The sequence below is a fragment of the Amaranthus tricolor genome, chromosome 2 (genome assembly GCF_026212465.1).
Source record: "Amaranthus tricolor cultivar Red isolate AtriRed21 chromosome 2, ASM2621246v1, whole genome shotgun sequence".
NCBI classification, from domain to species: domain Eukaryota; kingdom Viridiplantae; phylum Streptophyta; class Magnoliopsida; order Caryophyllales; family Amaranthaceae; genus Amaranthus; species Amaranthus tricolor.
This window is the reverse complement of record NC_080048.1, coordinates 32,590,386-32,611,846: the sequence shown is the minus strand read 5'-3', so window position 1 is coordinate 32,611,846 and position 21,461 is coordinate 32,590,386. Positions and strand designations below refer to the sequence as shown.

General features: G+C 33.7%; 1 protein-coding gene across 1 annotated transcript; it reads left to right on the top strand.

The window, feature by feature from the left end:
- Positions 1-341: 341 nt before the first annotated feature.
- LOC130806320 (probable serine/threonine-protein kinase PBL21) lies at positions 342-7,264 on the top strand. The gene is made up of 7 exons (XM_057671340.1): positions 342-793; positions 983-1,018; positions 1,116-1,303; positions 1,593-1,782; positions 4,583-4,974; positions 5,951-6,362; positions 6,442-7,264. Exons 1-6 carry the CDS (start codon positions 706-708, stop codon positions 6,212-6,214), a joined length of 1,158 nt encoding a protein of 385 aa, XP_057527323.1. The 5' UTR covers positions 342-705; the 3' UTR covers positions 6,215-6,362; positions 6,442-7,264.
- Positions 7,265-21,461: the final 14,197 nt, after the last annotated feature.

Genomic DNA, 21,461 nt, shown 5'->3' with positions numbered 1-21,461 from the left:
TCCAATTTTTTTAATTGATCGCTTTAAAATTATAAATAATTACTTTAAAATACTAAATATACATAGGTCAGTTCAATAGAGATATATCACTATTAGACCGTTTCATTTAAAAATTTGTGATAAATAAAATGTAAAATGTGACAATTGCATTGAATTTGAGGGAGTAATCACTCTTAGCTATATCTTTCCATGTATTTGTGATTTTCTCAGCATTTTTCTTATGAAAAATAAGAGAAATCATCTTATCTTTTAATTGATACTTCCTTAGCATATATACATTCTTTGTAAATATTTTGGGGTAAAAATAATGAATATACAAGTATAATTTTCCTTATGAGCATTTATAAAATTGGAAAAAAACAAAACCTCTGGTTCATCTTTGTCTTTGTGTACAAACACTTGTGATTACAGGTCTCTTTTATACCATATTTTAAAATTATCCTATTTCCTTCAGTTAGTTAAGATCTGCTTCAAAACTTTTTGTTCTTTCCTGGTTATCTTTATATGCTTAATTTTCATCGTTTTCTTGTCGTCTTTCTCAAGTTCACTTACTTTTTTCACTGGGTTTTAGTAATTTGTTTTTTATTTGATGGGTTCATACTCAATGTCAGTTTAAAAGAGGTTTTATGCAAGTTTTAGGGTTGTAATCTTTGTTTTTATTTTTTATTTGTAAAATTAATTTCCTTTTTTTTTGGTCACTTCAAAATGGGATGTTTTTCATTCTTATTCTCAAAGAGAAAGATTTTCAAGATTGAAGATACTGACAGGGCAAGATCTGCTTCATGTACTTCAGGTATGAATTTCATGTAAAAGCTGCATAAATTTCTGTTAAAGTTTCTACCTTTATAATTGGGCATTTTAATTGTTATTGATTTCAGTTAAAGTTGCTACCTTTATAAATGGGTATTCTAATAGCTATACTGTTCTAACTTTATATCAATTTTCATGTAAAATTGTTGCTGAAAATGGTTGATTGATGTAGTGAATAACAATGGAAAGGTTGATTTGCATAAGAATGGTGAGTGCAAGACATTTATTGAATATTGTTCTTTTCTGATTTTCTTGAATTGGGTATTAATGAAATTTTGATTGAGGAAATGTGCAAATTTTTGTAGAAAATGGTAATGGTGATGCTAATTTAGGGAATGTTAGAGTAGGTGATCAAACTGCTAGGTCGAAAAGTCCAGCAAAAAGCTTCTCATACCGCGAACTTTGTGTTGCAACCGGAATGTTTAATAGTGCTAATAAGATTGGTGAAGGTGGTTTTGGTAAAGTTTTCAGGGGAAGGCTGGAGACTGGGGAGGTAAACTTTGGTCTTCTTGCATTCACTTTGGTTATCATTTTGCATTATTTGAAGAAATTGTGGAAATTTAAATGTTAGAATACTCGATTTTGGTGTGCCGGGCTCTTTTTGGGTAAAATTGGCCACAATCCTCTAGCCTCTCTGTGAAGGGGTATGGGTATGGATTGTCTGTCACTTTCCTTTACCCAGACCTATTTTTTAGCGTGATATTGGGTTGATGATATGATGAGTAGTTGTCTACATGTGAGGTATTTTAACAATTAATGTTAGATCCTGCATTTGTTGGCAGATTGTTGCTATTAAACAATTGAATCATGAAGGAGTCCAAGGAAGTCAGGAATTTATTATTGAAGTTCTCATGCTTAGCCTTCTTCACCACCCGAATCTTATGAGCTTAAAAGGGTATTGCACTGATGGCGATGAAAAACTCTTAGTTTATGAGTATATGCCACAGGGTAGCTTGGAGGACCATTTATTCGGTAAGCGTTTTTAAAATATATACGTTGAGATTGTTATATATATATATATATATATATATATATATATATATATATATATATATATATATATATATATATATATATATATATATATATATATATATATATATATATATATATATATATATATATATATATATATATATATATATATATATATATATATATATATATGGTATGAGTTGCGATAATTCTTATGTTTGAAGATTGTTCGTTTACAACGAGTTCATTGTAGTTTAGTTGTGTTTTGGCGAAAATATGTACTTTTTTATTTATTTGAATATGTCAGTTTTGATCACTGCAGTGTGATCTAGAAATAAAGTAATGCTTTTTATATTTCTCATGATATCTAGATTTTAGATTTCAAGAATAATGTCTTGTGACTTTGACTATTCGTGCATAGTGCTAGTTTTTAGAGTATTTATTCATGTCGTAAGCATTGAAAATGGTGTTACTATGCCTGGTTCCTCTTTTTTTATTTGTGGGTTGTCTAAGATTCTGTGTTACAACACACGAATAAATAAATCCAATGGGATACGGCAAGTATTGATCTGTTGTATTGTCAACTTGTGACACATGATGTCTTATGGCTCAATATAGTTCATTATGGCCGCCTTTGGGAAATCAATGTAATAAAATAGAATGACATAGGAGTACATGATCTATCAAATTGTACCAGATTGATGGCCCAGAATTATAACTTTATAGGATTAAATGAACCATCAAACTTTTTTATGATGTTTCCTATTTGTGTTAAGAAACGACTTGCTCCGATGAAAATTTTAAATTTAAAGAGTTTCTGGTGGTTTGTTCTGCCCTTTTGGTTCTTGTTGTTTATGTAGAATTGTAATAAAGGGTTTTGGTGCCACCGTTTAATTAAAGTTAGAACAAAAAAAGGATTTGGTTTGAGATTCATTTCATTTTGATCTCAAGCTACCTAGAGATTTACCTTATAAGCCGAAATAAGATTATCTGCTTTCAGGATGCACAATCCTATCTGTTGTGATTGGCTATATAATCAAAAGAGATATATGAAGCTAACATTAGGTGAGATTTGCTGATATATATATTTATATATATGTTTTCTCGAAAGAAATTTTAGTTTTGAGTTTATAGGAAATATTAGCACTTGACAGATGAGTAAGAAACGTTACCACATTTATATCAAACAAAAAAAGAAGAAACGCGACCACATTGGAAGAAGACTGCTTTTGTTGAGTTACAGGAATTTGGCTTTTATTTTACCGGCAACATAACTCCTAGATTAAACTACAAAGGTTCATGTTAGAAAACTCCTTGTGGAATAGCGAGCAGATACATTTGATGGCATGATCCCTTAAACCCATCGAGTAGTTTGGGTACTTCCTCAATATAGTCTTCTTTTATTCTGACCCTGCTTGATGCTTGAAATTTTGAAAATAAGCATGTTATCAGATTCTTTTTGCTTGGTTAGACCATGTGACTCAAGAATACGAGTATACGACATGTCTTAACGTGCAAGAGAGGTGGCAGACCAGTCTAAGGGATTAATTGCGTGGAGACCAACTATTTGTTTGAAACTAATTTTTTTATTCCAAATTTAGCCATCTGAACTTTACAAAATACAATTGCATTGCTATTTGCAGAAACCTGATTTGATCATGCTAACAGCCATTGGTTGCTACACTAAAGAGAAGTTGTTGACTATGTTAAACATTTACGAGCGATTGATTTATCACTATCATACAGCCACTTCCTATTAAGCAGATGTTCCACTAGTTGTTACTTTGAATACTACTTAATTTCTCAAACATTATCACTACTTTTGGATAACATTTTTCTAAGGAAAAGGAAATGTTTCAGAAGGGAGGGAAGGGGCAAGGGGGGATGATGGGTGTGTTTCTCTTCCAAAATTTTCCTATGTTGGAAGGATTTGTTTTGCTAAAATTTTGAAGGAGTTCCTCCTTCAAATTCTCTTTCCTCCATTTCCCTCCCTTCTGCTAAAAGTATCCATTTACGCTTTTAAAGTTGACAATGCCTGTCAGATGTTGGTAACTCATTTGGTAGAAAGTTGCCATAGCAACATGTTGTCGTTCCTCAGTTTTAAGTATGATGTTTGCTCATATATTCAACTATTTGTCCATCTATACCTGCTCAAGTAACATTTTATAATTATAATTTTCTTCCTGCATTCTCGATAGTTGGGGCTCCACACCAACCCACTCACTCTTAGTCTCCTTGCTATGTTTTCTTAACTTTGAGATGTAATGGGGTGCACATAGTAAAAACATGGTTGTATCGCATCGTATCAGCCGTGTTGTAAAGGTTTTAAAAATAAACGAACTGATATTTCCCGCATTGTAAAGGTGCTAAAAATCCGCGTTTTGGACCGTATCAAGGATATCTTATGATTTTGACCCATATTTAGACGTTATGGTAACCGCATCACTCCTGTTACCGCATCAAAGTTCCGTTACCACGATTGTGACCGTTATATTTACTATGATGGGGTGGGTGTTTTTTGGCTATCGTTTTTCGGTCTTCCCGAGATTTATAGGGCAGTACTTCAAAGTGGTACTGCAAGTATGCTTGTTTTTCTCTAGATTTTACCGAGATTCAAGTTGTACTATTTTTCCCTTTCTTGATCTTGCCGTTTTCTTTTTGATTTATATTCATCTTTTACTTCATTGGCTAACTGCTATGATTTGATTAATTGTTCAGAATAAAATGCTAGCTTCTTTTTTCTTCTTATATGCATTCAAAATATTGATACCTCTTTTTTTTCCAATGAGATAAACAGATTTGGTCCCCGGGAAGAGCCCATTGGACTGGAACACGCGCATAAAAATTGCTGTTGATACAGCCAGGGGTATGGAATATCTTCATGTCATAGCCAACCCACCTGTTATCTTCCGCGACTTGAAACCAGCAAATATATTACTGGACAATGACTTCCGTGCCAGGCTCTCAGACTTTGGGCTCGCCAAATTGGGACCTGTTGGTGACAGGACCCATGTCTCTACCCGTGTGATGGGAACTTATGGCTATTGTGCACCCGAATATGCCATGAGTGGTAAACTGACTCTAAAATCCGACATTTATAGCTTGGGTGTTGTTTTATTGGAAATTATCAGTGGGCGCAAGGCTATTGACCCAAACAGGAGTCGTGCAGAGCAAAATTTAGTTAATTGGGTAAGAGATCTTCTCATAGATCACAATAATATTTGCAATTATTTTCTTCTCGTGATTTACTATTAGATTAATATTCTATATGCACATATAGAGCTATTCAAAATAGACTCGATGATCCAAAATTTACGCGACCTCGTAACCGAACTTGATTTGATCCGACTTAAAAAAATGATTTACAATTATGTAAAAAAAAAATATGGACACAAACCCGATTTCAAACCGACTTGAAACATCTAACCCGAAATTAACCAGATGACCCGAATTAACACCTCTATGCACATATCTGACCTACTCTTCCTTTCTCGACCTCCTCCCAACCCCATCCCTCTTAATGAAGGCAATGTGAATACCAAATGCAGAAGAAGCTAAAATGACATGATGCACCTTGGCAATTATGATACGATTATGATACTAAAGCTTTAGTCTAAAAATGACATAAATCGTTCGTTACTCCTTTTTTAAACAATGTTGTCTTCCTTGAGTACTTGTAAGGTACATCTACCTATTAGGTATCTCAGAATGAGCTTCAGAAGTCTGTTCCAGTAACTACGTATAACGAAATGACCTTTGCTTTATTTTTCTCATCCAATATCTTTAGATGATATGGTTTTTTTTTTTTTTTAAGCAATGCTGATGCTCAATTGTTTTCTGGAGTTCACGTTTACGTCTAGCGAATGGACATTACGCTCCCATAATACAGTATTTTCAGTCGGCTGTTTCTGGTCATTTACCAGACACGCGAGAACAAAGCGGGTGCTGCAGGTGGGAATGGAGGGTGTTATAACAGGCTTAAGCTTGTGTATTAGTCGGTTGGCACACCTGCAGCGTCTGTCTTTTGCGTGTATTGGGTTTCTTAGATTACCGACTAGCACACTCGGTTGGGGCCTAATCCTGTAAAAGCAAAATCGGAAAGTGATCAAAACAGAATCTTTGTGTCCAGTTATAAAGCTGATCTATTCTAATCTATCCTTTGCAGGCACGCCCTTGTTTCAGGGATAAAAGAAAATATATTGAGCTGCTTGACCCGACTTTGCAGGGTCGTTTTCCCTGGCGCAGTTTTCAACATTTTGTCGCAATTGTTGCCATGTGTCTTCAGGAAGTACCCGTTTACCGACCCCTCATCAGTGATGTCGTTGTGGCCTTAGAATACTTGGCTTCACAAATGTACATCCCTGAAAGTTCAGGTTCGATAAGCCCTTCTCACCCTTCATCTTCAAGCCGAGATCATAGCAGATTCTAGAACAAAAGGTCATAACATCCAATTAAATGTAAATGTACAAAGTCAGAAGTGTGAATTAAGTTTGTTTTTAGATTTTTAATGCTATATTACATACCTAAAGAGTGCACACAAGTATGGTTCGTTGCTAGCTTAGCTCAAACGGAATAAGGTAAATACTTTATCTACTCCTTTTTCATCTACATCCGATTGATTTTGTGTACTCATCGAGTTTTGTTGGTTTCTTGCAGGTTGTAGAATGGTTCGGGAGATTATCGTTTGTGTATAAAAAAATGTGTTGATATTATTAGATCTTATGATTTGTTCTAGGAGGAGTTACAGTTGTTTCATTGCTGTGGGCTATCTGATATCTATTCAGATCTTGCTTGTTAATCCAATAGTCTTATGGTGAGTGAATAGAGAAAGCTTTTTCATTTGAATTGTTGGCACAAAATGAAGCCTTAACTTTATTTTATGATTGGATTTTGGTACTTTTATGTTTTAATCCCCTCATTTTCCTTCTTTTTGGGTGATTGTTCTTGCTCTTCAACTCTTGTTTGCAATTGGAGATGTTCAATGGGATCATTGCATAATGCATATCCTAGATCCATCTTGGATTTAGGTAGCGGTGTTTATTCGGGTCCATGAGTCGATTCCGGGTTAGGTAATTCAGGCCGGTTCAAAATCGGATCATGTGTTAACATTAATTTTTATATAATTTTAAATTCATTTTAAAGTCGGGACAAATCGAGTTTAGTTGGGTAAATATGGATTGTTGAATCTGTTTGGGATATAAAGTGGGTATTTTGTTTTGCAAAATTTTCACTACACTCACCAAAATTGGCCTAATTGCGATTGGATATTGTTGATTATAATAGGTAGTGGGTGAAGTATGACTGAACTATGAAGACTTGTCAGTTGTCATGGTGATGAATGGGGCTGAGAAAATTTGGAAATCCAATTCGAAAGAACTAATCGGATTAGATACCCAATTTGAGACTATCGATTGGCAAAAATGACTAACTATGCGTATCCAATCTAATCTAATTTTAAAATCGGTAACTTAGGGCACTCGAATATTCGCTATTCTAATTATGTCAACTCGAATATTTGACATCTGATTATTTAGAAATAATATCAAATATATTCAAAATTGAAAACCCGATATTCGTATATTTTGATCGAATATTTGATATTCTAATATTTTGATCGATATCAAATTCAAACTAAATTTTGAATAAAACCTAGTGACACAGTACGAATAATTACGCACTCCATAACGATCTTCAACGCCATATTTCTGAATCTAAGTATGTGTAATTGTATAAGTCTCTAGTTAAAAAAACCAATTAGCAAAATTATGTCATATGTGGAATTTCGCACAAACAAAGAACAAAAACAGAAAAGCGCAAGAACATAAATTATCTTCTTGATGTATTTCATACAGAAAAATCGTTACAATGAATGTCAAATACAAAGGTTTATATAGGGGGAGCAATACAGTAAGATAACACCTATGAAGTTAGTTATAACTAACTCTATACAAGGACACGTTGCAAAACAGAAATATTATACCTCAACTAACAAACAGTCCTAACAAATCCACATGCCAACAGCATGGCTTTCAGTCAGGTGCACCTTGATTCTTTGTCACGTGCAGCATCCCTTGTGTGAACAGCTGTAGCATCTTCAACACCCCCCCCCCCCCCCAACCTAGGAGGGATGGAAGTCATTCCTAGTTTGCCTAAAAGCTCTTGAAACTTGTTGGATGGCAGGATCCTGGTTAAAATATCGGCTAGCTGATGAGTGGTAGGTAGATAGGATAATTGTAGGAGTCCTTCCAAAACTTTTTCCCTAGTGAAATGACAGTCAATAGCAATATGCTTTGTCTTATCATGATATACTGGGTTTTTTGCAATGTTAATCGCAGATTGGTTATCACAATTGAGTGTGATAGGTTTGAGATTTCCAACCCCTAACTCTTCTAGGAGTCGTACAACCCATGTGACTTCTGCTGCAGCAGAAGCCATAGCTCTAAACTCAGCTGCAGAACTAGATCGGGAGACTATGCTTTACTTTTTTGACTTCCATGAAATAGGAGAATTTCCAAGAAGTAAGATGTAGCCTGTAACAGAACGTCTAGAATCAATGCAAGCTCCCCAATCACTATTAGAGAAGGCTTGCAATGTAATGGCAGTGCTGCCTATGAGGGAAATACCTTGGCCCAAAGTTGAGTGTAAGTAATTGAGAGTATGTTGTAGAGCATTCTAATGGGTGTCCCATGGGCTTTGCATAAACTGACTAAGTGTTTGGACAGTATATGCTAAATCAGGTCGTGTATTAGTCAAGAAATTTAGTTTACCAATGAGACTTCTATAAGGTGTGGGATCAGGTAGAAGAGTGCCCAAGGATGCAGAGAGTTTGATGTTAGCAGGCAAAGGTGTAACAACCTTTTTAAAAGAATCAAAACCACTTTCTTCTTTGGCAAACTTATGTTGGGCCAAAACAACTGTGGGTGGAAGGTAACATACTTTCATTCCTAGGAAATATCTCAATTTACCTAAGTCTTTAATACTGAAAACAGAATCAAGATGATTTTTGATTTGTTGTATCTGATGTTGATCATTCCCTGTGAGAATGATGTCGTCAACATAAATGGCCAAAATGGTAATGGAATGAAGTTTTCTTTTTCTGAACAGAGAGTAGTTATTCTTAGACTGTTTGCAATCTTGCTTGATGAGTTCTTGAGCTAGTTTGGCAAACCATTGTCTTGAGGCCTGTTTTAGGCCATATAAAGACTTAAGTAGTTTGCAGACATGGTTGTGAGGGTTAGGATATCCATGGGGTAGTTTCATGAAAACTTCTTCTTTAAGATCCCCATGAAGAAAAGCATTATTGACATCTAGTTGATTAAGGGGTATCCTTTACTAGAAGCTACAGCAATAAGGCACCTAATGGTTGTCATTTTGACAACAGGTGAGAAGGTCTCATCATAATCTATGCCAAACTTTTGATTATACCCTTTAGCAACAAGTCTGGCTTTGTATCTTTCTTAAGAGCCATCTTTTTTCAGCTTTACTTTGAAAATCCGTTTATAGCTTATAGCTTTCTTACCTTTAGGTAAAGGAACAACTTCCCATGTATTATTCTTTTCTAGGGCTTTGATTTCATTTTCCATGGCAGCGTTCCACATATCATTAGAGAGCTATTTCATAACTAGCGGGCTCAACATGTTTATTTTCAATAGGTAAGTCAGAAGGGTTGATATATACAAAACCACATCAGTGATTGTGTGTGCTATGACAGACATAGTCATTCAAGTGAGTGGGAGTTTTGTGAAGTCTTTGTGACTTTCTTACAGCAATGGGGGATGATCATAACTTGTTGGAGGTGCAATGAGGGCAGCTTCTGTTGTTAAGTCAATAGGTTGGCTGTTAATCTCATGCACACTATCAGGATCACCGCTGGGAGTATTAGGGCCATGTGTGATCTCTGTTAGAGTATCTGAAAGACTATGATTGGTATTCACAGAATTTTGTTGTGGTGGAGATAAGACTTCTTCTGGTACAAGGAAAGGATCTTGAAATATTTCGTAGCCCAACTTACTGTCAGAATTAGTAGGTAAAAATATTTGTTTGGAACAAAAATCTTTTGAATTATATTGAAAAGGGAAGAATTTCTCATGAAAAACTACATCCCTTGTAACTGAAACAATGTGAGACTCGAGATTAAAAATCTTGTAGCCCTTTTGAGTGGATGAATATCCAATAAAAATCTTGGCATGAATTTGTGCCTATTTCTTTTTAATGTGCTTACAAAACATACGCACCCAAAAACCTTAATATGGTCATATGTTGGCTTTTTGCCAAAAAATTTTCATAAGGTGTAGAACACAACACATTGGATGCGATCACCCCAAAATTTCATTGGTAAATTTGATTGGAACATTAAGGATCTAGCGATTTCAAGAATGTGCTTATGCTTCTTCTCAACCACCCCATTTTGTTGGGGTGTGTCAGCACAACTAGACTAATTAAGGATACCAAGGGATGCATAAAATTTGGATGCTTCACCTTTGGTGAGCTCCATTGCATTGTCTGATCTAATACAAAAAACTTTGGTTCCCATGAGCCTTTCATATAAGAAACAAATTGCTTAATCACAGTAGGAAAATCAGATTTATTCTTAATTATGTAAATCCATGTCATTTTACTAAAATGATCTACAATTGATATGAAGTTATTACATTGTGTTCTGGTAGGGTACTTCAAAGGCCCCCATACATCTATGTGAAGCATTTCTAAAGGTCTAGCAATTTTGGAATTGGATCTGTGAAAGCAAGCTCTAGTTTGTCTTGCTGTAGGACATACAATACAGAAAATGTGTGATTTTATTAACTTCTCATCAAGATTAGGGAATAAGATTCTTAGTCTATGTATAGGCATATGTCCAAGCCTTAGGTGCTAAAGTTTGGCTTTATTAAGGATTGCTTCAGTTGTTCCTTCTGATAAAATGAGTAGAGAGCATTTTTGGCTGTCAGTAGAGCCTTGGTTGTAATCAACATTTTTGAAAAAATATAAACCATTCTTGACTTTACCGAGAAGCCATTGCTTCTTCCTCAAGACATCCTGTAAAAAACAACCAGTATGATTAAACAAGAGACTATATTCAGTGTGTGATGTTAGCTTCTGTACGGAAATAAGATTGAACTTGAATTCTGGTACATAAAGAACACTTTCCAATTTAATTCCATTAGGTAAATTTATATCCCCCTATGGTTTGAATTCTTATCCTCCTTCCATCTGAAACAGTGACCATATGATTTGTGTTAGAGACATATTTGTGGGTAGTGAATTAGTTTAGGTCATGACACATGTGGTCTGAAGCCCCACTATCAATGATCCAAGAATCACTTCCTAAAGTCATAAAAGAATAGGAATTACCCATCACTTGTGTAGTATTGGCTATTACATTGATACCTTTGTTATCCTGTTTGTTAAGCAAATTAAGAATCTGCTGGTATTGTGCATTAGTGAATATTGTTGTCACTAGGTCTTCTGATTCTTCATTTTGGAACATTGTGAGCATTACTCTTAGTATCCCTTTTGCAGGTGTTTCCTTTGAAATTAGATGGGTATTCAATGATCTTCCAGCATTTTTCTTTAGTGTGTCCACTTATCTTGTAGTGATCACTGTAGAGATTTTGTTTCTTATTTCTTGATTCATTTTTTGTGTAATTCTTTTCTTGATATTTCCTCTTTTCTTCCTTACAAGCTAGAGATTCATTTTTCTCATTCATGTTTGTGCTAATGTCAAGATGCTTTTCTTCTTCAAGAGAAAGTTGTATGCCTGAGCTGAGGTTGGAAGATCAGCCATCATGAGCATGTTGCTCCTAACTTGGCTATATTTCTTGTCTAATTTCATCAAGAAACTAATGACCCTTGAATATTACTGCATCTTGAAACATTTCTTGGGTAGTTTACATGTTCAAGAGTTGTTAGCAGGACAGGTACAAGTAGGGAGAGGGTTTAGGCTATCAAGTTCATCCCGTAGGGTCTTGATTTTTGTAAAAAACTCAACAGTAGACATGTTAGGTGTTTGAATCAAATTATTAAGATCCTCTTCAAATTATTAAGATCCTCTTGTATAGAAAAAAGTTGAGTGTTGGTGCTTTGTCCATACCTTTCAGCAAGCTCAAACTATATATCATTGGCTGTTTTGTATGATAGGACGCTCTTGGCGATAAAACCTTCAAGTATAACAATGATCCATCCTATGACTACGTTGTTGACTCGATCCCATGCTCTTCCTGTTGCTGCGTTGTTAGTTGGTCAATTAGGAAGTGAACTATCTACGAATGCAAGTTTGTTCTTGCCTGAGAGGGCAATGGTCATGACCCTTTTCCAGTCCACATACCCTGACCTAGAAAAAACTATATTGACAAGCTTTTGCCCACAATCTGATGGATGCAAGAAATACACAGAGGCTGGGTTCGTAGTGGGATCAACACTATTCTAATCACTCTGTCCACTTCTGCTTGAACTAGCCATTATGATAAAACTGATACCAAGAAATGGGAAAGAACAAAGAGAAAAAGTAATTTGTTTGGATGAAAACACCAACAGGTTAAAATGCCAGTTTATGGCTCTGATACCATATGGAATTTCCCACAAACAAAGAACAAGAACAGAAAAGCACAAGAACAGAAATTATCTTCTTGATTTATTTCATACTGAAAAATTGTTACAATGAATGTCAAATACAAAGGTTTATATAGGGGAAGCAATACAGTAAGATAACACTTATGAAGTTAGTTATAACTAACTCTATACAAGGACACATTGTAAAACAGAAATATTACACCCCAACTAACAAACAATCCTAACAAACCCACGTGCCAGCAGCATGGCCTTCAGTCAGATGCACCTTGATTCTTTGTCACGTGCAGCATCCCTTGTGTGAACAGTTGTAGCATCCTCAACATCCTAAATATACAACATTTTAGATTCTTTAGTTTCTAAAATTTATTTTTATTTTGGGTTATACCTCTCATTTCATACTTTTTTTTTCATTTCATACTTTTTTTTGGAAATGGGTTCATCACTTTCTTTTAATCACATCCATTGATTTATCTCTTTCAATTTCATTCATATAATACCAAATCCCAAATCCTAAATCTCCTAGTGTAGGAGATGATTTTGATCATCTCATAGCTCATGCCTTGTCTCGCACATTGGAGAAAGATGATGAGTGAGCGAGGAAGTATAACGTTTAGGTTTGGATCACATCATGAGGTGATTAAGGATGTGCAAGAGGAGTGCCTTGAACAAGGCAAGACATGCCTTGAAAAAGATAAGGTACGCAAAGAGAGCCTTAGTTCATGCCTTGAACGAGGCTAGAAGAAGGAAGAGAGGTGCCTTGAACGAGGCACCTTACACAAATTAAAGCTTTCGTGAATGATCAGATGATAGTGCTCATTCGAGCACATATGGTGCTCGTCCGAGAACATTAATGTAGGCCATGACACATGAGTTTTGGAATTTTCTTGAGGAGCAGGGAGTCTACATGTTCTACGTTTATTCTAATGTGTTGTACGCTATATAAAGAGGCCTAATTCGGCATTAAAAATCATTTAGAGAGACCAATACATAGAAAACAACTAGGGTAAAAAGCCAAGAGAGTTTCTTCTTTGTATTAGATAAAGGTTGATCTCCAATAAAGGTGAGATCTTTATACTTGAGAGATTATTCTGAAGTGAGTGAGGGTAGTTCATTGATATATTGTTGAAACATTTATGATATTAAACTTTGTTGAAAGGGAAAGTATCTAAAATACCACATTAATCATATTATTGTGTGTTTTATTGCCTCCATACTTCATAGTTGTTACTTTAGTTTTCTTTTGTTTTTTCTTCTTGTTCCTCACTTGTTAAAGTATTTAAGACTTTCATTTCAAATTTCTATTCATCTATTACCAAATATACACATTTTCTTAAAATATCTCGCTTTCTCTTTAATGCTAAATAAAGAGACGAAGGAATAATTGTTGTGTTGGAGAAGTTAGTGACCGAGTAAAATTAAGTTAGATATGGAAAAATATTATTTAGAACCCAATTTAATTTTTTACTCAAAGCTCCTAAAATTGTTAGATATGAACATGAAAAATATAGTCATACTAGTACATATGCCTGTGCAATGCACGGATGTATAAGTGTGTATCGATAAATATAAATAAAATGCAATAATACATATAAACTAATAATAACAATGTAATTATGATATATTTAAAAAGTGAAGATATATCAATCGGAAACAATTATAACAATATTTTACTTAGTTTATTTAGCTACATATATTTAGAAATTAATGGGTGATTAATGTTTTGATTTTCTTTAAAAAAATCACGGTAAATACGAGACTAAATAGGTAAATATATTCATTAAAATTAAATTAATTTAATTATCTTATACCTTATTTTAATACATGTTATAGCAGTTTATATTTTTTTGTGATGTAATAAAAGCTAATCTATATTTTAGCGCCATTTTAATATCGCTAATTAAATGTGTGATTTTTCTTTTTTTAATTTAAATTGAATTAGCTCCATTTAAACATAGTTAATTAGATATCTAATTTTTCTTTTTTATTTTAATTGATATAAAATGCCAGAGTGTAAAAATAGCTTGCCATAAAATAAAATTTTAACAAATCTCATAAATCCATGTGTTAGAACTCCCAAGGAGTTCGACTTGAAATTTTGCCAATCTTTTTAATAAATAGTACGATATATAGAAAATCAGAATTTAACAAATCTCATAAATCCATGTGGCAGAACTTCCAGGGAGTGCCACTTAGAATTTTGCCAATCTTTTTAATAAATATTATGATATATAGAAAATCCTGTCTATTATTTTTTAATAATATGTAAATTTGTATAAATTACTATCTTTGATACCAATCAGATGAGTGATTATATTTTTAAAGTTAGTGTTTTCCAATCAATAAAGAGTTGGTTGTAACCTGTAAGACGGGTATTATTTAAATACTGACTTGCTATTTTAAACTGAATCTATTTAATCTTCTGCCTCCTATAACCTTTGACTTATCTTTTGAGGAGATGACATGTGAATTTTTACAGCTCTTTTAAAGATTTATTGATACCAATCAGATGAGTGATTATATTTTTAAAGTTAGTGTTTTCCAATCAATAAAAGTTGGTTGTAACCTATAAGACATGTATTATTTAAATACTGACATGCTATTTTTAAACTGAATTCATTTAATCTGATGCCTCCTATAAGCATTTAGCATTTGACTTATCTTTTGAGGAGATGACATGTAGATTTTTACAGCTCTTTTAAAGATTTATGCCTCCTATAAGCATTTAACATTTGACTTATCTTTTGAGGAGATGACATGTGGATTTTTACAGCTCTTTTAAAGATTTATGCCTCTTATAAGCATTTAACATTTGACTTATCTTTTGAGCAAATGACATGTGAATTTTTACAGCTCTTTTAAAAATTAAATTTATGATGTAAAGATAAAAACTATAATATATTTGTAATTCATAATTACAAGTGATAGTTCAATTAATTTTGACTTCTAACTTAAATTAATTACTTATTATTATAATCCAAAGACATGTACATTACCTTTTAGATTCTAATATATATGATCAACATCAAAAGAAATTTCAAGAAACTAAGAAATATTAATTAATTTTCTCAAAAAATAACAAGTCAGAGACGTTTTGTTGGATTTCAAAAATAAGTGGTGACCAAGAAAAGAAAAATAAATCTTGAAATGTTGTTTTCATCAATTAAAAAACGAAGGAAATTGTGTCCTAAACATGAGACACTCTACCCAAAAAATTATAATACTCCATCAAATTATTCTTATGTGTCCCATTTTCTTTTATAATCAAGTCACACTAATTGTCCCATTTTTATTTTGAGTATGGTTTTTTTGACCTTTATGCCCTTAATGGGTTTATGTTATTTTCAATTATACCCTCACTTACCCATATTAATTGACCCCTCTTTTACTAATCAAAACAACTTAAACCTAATTAATGTACCCACTCATTAACCATTCCCTCCCTTTTTAACCCTAAACCCTACCTATCCCCATTTGTGCTTTCTTGTTCTTCCTTTAAGAACCCAGATCTGGGTTGATCCTGTTCATCTCTCTATTCCTTCCTCTCTGTATTCCTCTAAGAACCCTAGATCTGGGTTGTGTCTTCTTCATCTCACTCGTGTTCTTCTCCCTCTTCTTTTGTGCTTATGTGTTCTTCTCCCTCATTTCATGGAAAACCCTAAGTCGCCTTTGAAATCACCCCTGAAGAACTCTAATTCGCCGTTGAACTCACCCTTGAAAAACCCTAACTCGCCTACTTCTTTACCTCTGAGAATCCCTAAATCCCCTTTGAAATCGCCTACAAAGATTGAGTTGAAGGGGTTCGATGATAAAAACCCTAAATCTGGTCTGAAGTCGTTTGAGGAAGAATATTTTGATTTGTGGGGTTCGATGAATCAACTTCTGTTGAGACAGATCCAAAGTGGGGAAGAGAACTTGACTCTTAGGGTGAACCCATTCACACACCTAAGGTTGATTTGTGGGCTGATCGTGAATATTCTTCTATTGATGATGCTTTTCAAATACTGATTGTGAAGAAGAGGATTGGCTTGATAAGCTTGGTCCTTTCTCAAGTGAGTTTTTGTTCTTGTGGTTGCATGTTGGTATTGACTGGTGATGATTTTTTAGTTAAATGGTTTTTTGATGCATTTTTTCCTATTGCTCTGTGATCTGTAAGCGAGAGCAGTTTTTAGCCACCATAAATCGAACAAACGGGGTTTGATTATTTTCGAACATTTAAAGCGCATAGATGTTTGATTTTTTACTTAATAATTTGAAAAAAAAAACAACAACTCTACCTGAGAGTACTGAAAACAACCAAAATTTTCAACTATGTAAATCTGAGTACAAATGTTTCATTGTAAACAACATAAATTTTTTAATGTGTTGTTTAGATTTGAAACATCCCGTGTTCAAGATCCTAAAATATGTCCAAAATCAAAAGGATTTAAATTTGAAATTTGTTGTTGTGTTGGTTATTGTTGTGCTGTTAGCGTTGTGTTGCTGAGATACTATATTTGTTCCCAAAAAAAATATTATTGTGTTCTTGTTGATGTGCTGGTTTTTGTGCTGTTGTTTCTTTTTTCTTTCATCCTCCCAAAAAAACGTTACTTGTTGCTGTGTTGGTTACCTGAGAGTGCTATTGTTGAAATTGGTTCTTGTTGTGTTTGTTACTTGTACCTACCCAAAAAAACCCTGATATTCTTTCATATGACCCAAAATAAGCTCCCCTCTTCCATCAGTGTTGTTGTTGAAGTGAATAAATGTTGAAGTGAATCAACAACCAATTGTTTATCCACACTTAGATAGTCTGGTAAAGTGCCCTCCCTTGCTGCCTTAGTTTTGTTCATATGAGGAATATGACAATCAAATCCCCCTTGTCTTTTCATAACCTCTATCATGCATGCTTGTAAAGTGATGAACACAAACCTTAAACATTGTGGACTTAGATTGTCAAATGCATTATTCACAACTCTAAAAAACTGAGTTACATTGTATGCAACTTTTTGATATTGCAAAGCCTAAATTGATCTAAAAAAACCTAGATCTAGTACATTCATGTCAAGGAAATTTGGTGGTTGTTGTACTAGTTGTATATTCATATTTCACTGTCTCCTCCAAAAACTCTTTGTCATTACGTGCTATATGTAGCTTGGCATTATCTTGTTGAACGTAAATGTGCTTTGAAAATCCTTGTGGCCATTTCGCTCTTATGGTTGGTAGTACATTAATTATAAGCATTGCTCTAATGTGCTCTTTCGTTATTGATTGTATTGGCTTTGTTTCCAACTCCCCCCTCTTCCTGTTCTTGGATCTTCTTTTTGCAGGCTCCTGAGTAATAAAAGGTCATATTCCTATCTCACCATCAAAAAATACATCACCATTAGTTGTAAATATTGGCTTTGCAACAGCACACATGAACATGATTTTGGGAATGAACCTTTTAGATTGACGCTCTCTATGTGGTTCTACTTCACCCAGAGCTAGATAATAAGTTTGTGTCTCTCGAGTTAGATAAAAATGTTTTTCATCTATGTGAAGAACGCTAGTATATGGCTTAAACTTGAATGCATCATTTTATTCATCATATTTAAACTTAGATAATGCAAAATTTAACCTTTGTTTGTTGTTTTCATTCAAAGTGGGTTTGATTGCGTTTGTGTGCTTTCTTATGACTTTGTTCTTCTTCCACCTATACACTATTGTTTGTGACACCTTCATCTGCTTTGCTACTAAATGCTGAATGCACTTCAGTTCATATATGATGGCCTTGAACTTTTCTTCATCAAAATGGATTTTGTTTGGTGCTTGTTTGCCAACTCTCTTGCTGTTGAGGTTGATGACTGTATTGTTATTCATCATCTGCTTCTTCACTTCATTTTATAAACGTGTGATTATTTTCCTACACACTTGAAATTCTGTGGCAAGTGCATCGATTGTACCTAGCACTGTTTACCTTTTTTATTTAATGCAGACAGCAATTTTTGCATTATTTGGGTTCTTTATTGAGTACTTGGATTTATTGAAGGAGTCTTTTTTAGGTTGTTGTGTAATTAATGATGTATTTGGAGTATTTATTACTTCTGTTTTAGGCTTGAGATTTTGGTGTGTGCATTTCATTTTTGGTGCCCAATTTTAGTTTTTGGAATTTTTTGGTACTTTGATTTTGATTTTGATTTTGTTGTTTATCTTCTGTCTTCCTGCTGCTGTGTTGGCACCAGTCTTCAATTATGGTGTGTTATCCTTGGTGGTAGTTTCTGATTTCTTTTTTTTGGACATTATTTTTTGGGTTTTAAAATGAACTTGGGTAATGTGATGAAATTATTTAAATTGAAAATTTGGTTGTTTACAATTCGGTGGTTATGAAAATATTAATGCATTATTTTTGGTAATGTCGAAAATCTGAAGTTAATGATCGCAAAAAAATCCGCACTCACATGATCAGTAAAGACTGCAACTACACCGAAGCTGTCGAAGAATTGAGAAGGCTATCTGAGATTAAATAATCGATCAATGTAATTTTCTTTATTAGTCGGACAAATTTATGTAATTTCAAAAAATTATTGTACTTGTAGGACTTATTTATGTACTTTCGGTTTTAGTAGACGATCTATGTAATTTTGGTCTTGAACTGATAAAAAGTTCAGACTTTTGGAGGTAAAAAAAATTCACCATTTTAATTGGGGTACAAATTGCTTGAAATCGGAGTGTATCATTAAGTTCATAATCCTTTCATTAAAAACCCATAATATCACTCTCTATCCTACCCTTAGGGTTCCATTTAGACCCACCTTAAAATTCGTGAAAAGTCAAATGGGACTCCTAAGAGGAATAGGAGGAAGTTACAGAAATGCGTATGCTGAGGTGGATGTGTGGGCACACATTGATGGATCGAATTAAGAACCAAGAGTTTAGGGAAAAACTAGGTGTAGCCCCTATATCTGGAAAAATGAGCGAAAATAGATTGAGGTGGTTTGGTCATGTGTAGAGAAAGACTTTTGACGCCTCTGTGAGAAGGATAGAAAGCATTATAGTAGAGGGTAAGAGGAGTCGAGGAAGATCCAAGAGAACTTGGGATGAGCAAATGAGAGTTGGCTTGCATGAGGTAAACCTCTCTGCAGACCTGACTAGGGATAGGAGCAGTTGGGGACTCCATATCCATGTCTTAGATTTCTGATGTCCTCTTAGTTTACCTTTTAGTGTCCTTAACCTCTTGCGTTTATCGTTTCCTCTCTATTAGTCCTTTGTTTTCTTTTGTAGTGGTTTCTTTTTTTTTATAGGCCTTTAAGTTATCTTCCAAGTATAATCACGTCTCTTATCTTTCTCGAGCCGGGGGACTCCTTTGGCCGCACTCTCCGTTAGGGGTATGAGTTGCCCCTGTCTTTCCCTTCCCAGATCCTGACCTTAGTTTTTCTTTGAGTGGGATATACTGGATTGGATGATGATGATGATATTTTGTGCTTGCTAACATACTTGATACTTCCTTAGTCCCATATACTTTTTTTCACTATTCACTTATTATCTTTTTGTATTTTATTCTTAATTTATAAGTTAAATTATAGTCAAATGAATTATATTGATTAGTCTATCAACTCATAATTTTAATTCTGCATAATTAAAAATACTGAAAATTAAAACTAATATTAGATTGATAAGTGTGAAAATGAAAAATAAAACTAGTACACGGATAGAAGTGAGTATAATGGTTGACTCTAAGGTGATTTCCAGCTACACAAAGATTAATTATTATTGTCACTTCTTATTGTTTATAGTCAAAACGCCCAATGAACAAATTGATGTGAATATTTAAGTGTTGACTGTAATAGTGTAAAGTAGTCCTTAGTTGTTAAGGGATGTTGAAAAAACATAATTTCAAAAAAAAAATGTTATAAAATATTACTCGAGTCGCGGATTATATCACTTTTTTTAAAACAATTGTAGTACTGAGTAAAATATGTGGTAGATCGTTACAAGTGGTATTCCTCAGAATGAAACATAACAATTAGACAGAAAACACCAAAATATATACGACCCATTTGGTAGGTAGTAATAAACAGTGGTAATAAGAGGAGAAATTAGTGTAATTTTGGTTGTAAAATCTCTTTGTTACCTTGATGGTCATGCTTGTCCAACTTCAATCATCTCATTTTCTTTATGAAATTTATTCCAATGCATTACCATTGGGAGATGTGGTATTAGGGGTAATGAAAATTTGTGAACAAAAAAACTTTTTTGTGATCAAAGTTTCATTACCGGGAATTATATGAAACTTTTGATGAAATTTTACACTATAAATCATTCCCATTACCATTATTTAATATCATTAATCAAACGGGCCGATAGAGTATTAGGCAATTTCTTTAGAGGAAATAAGAGGGAAGAACTGATCTTGTTTGTTATATCTCAAAGGAACTACCCAAACCCTCGTTTTATAGACTCAAAAATCAGTTACAACTTACAAACCATTATGTAACGTTATACTCTCTCCAATTTACATCTAATGTCCGATTTTTTCTTTTTTTTAAATGACCTAATGTCTTATATTGATTTGACACAAATATTAAAAAAAAGAATCACTCTAAAAAATAGATGACGTGTGATTTTAAGGGTAATTTGATAAAAAAAAAATACTTTTTATAATCAAATTAGAATTTTAAAGGTAAAAGAGTTATAAAAAAAAGGATAATATTTAAAGTAAACTCACTTATGAATTGAAAGGAGTAATACTTTGAATATATGGGTATTAAAATGTCAGCGAAAAGTATGCCACAAAGTATAGTACTTCAAATGAGTAACTGACTAGATAAAAAGCCCTGAGTATGGGATAAACATAAGGAATTAAAGTTAGGCAAAAAGCATTAAAAAAAATTAATATTACAATTGATTGAACAACTTGGAAATTTCCGACTAATTATTAAGTCGGAAAGAACTTTCTTGAATTTCATCTCAAAATGGAAAAAAAAATTTAAAAACTTTCAACTATTTTTCCTACTAATTTTCCACTAACATGTAGGTTGGAAAAAAAAACTTTTTTATTTAAAAAAATGATCTACCAACCAATTAGACCCTTATTCAAAACTCAAATCCAAGTATCTGAGATTTAAACCCCTAACCTCTCGCATCAAGGGAAGCAA

Excerpts from the sequence above, each read along its gene's own strand:
- LOC130806320 (XM_057671340.1), top strand. The coding sequence starts at position 706 with ATGGGATGTTTTTCATTCTTATTCTCAAAGAGAAAGATTTTCAAGATT. Across the intron at positions 1,304-1,592 it reads GAAGGCTGGAGACTGGGGAG|ATTGTTGCTATTAAACAATT; the intron begins GTAAACTTTGGT and ends ATTTGTTGGCAG. Across the intron at positions 4,975-5,950 it reads AGCAAAATTTAGTTAATTGG|GCACGCCCTTGTTTCAGGGA; the intron begins GTAAGAGATCTT and ends TATCCTTTGCAG.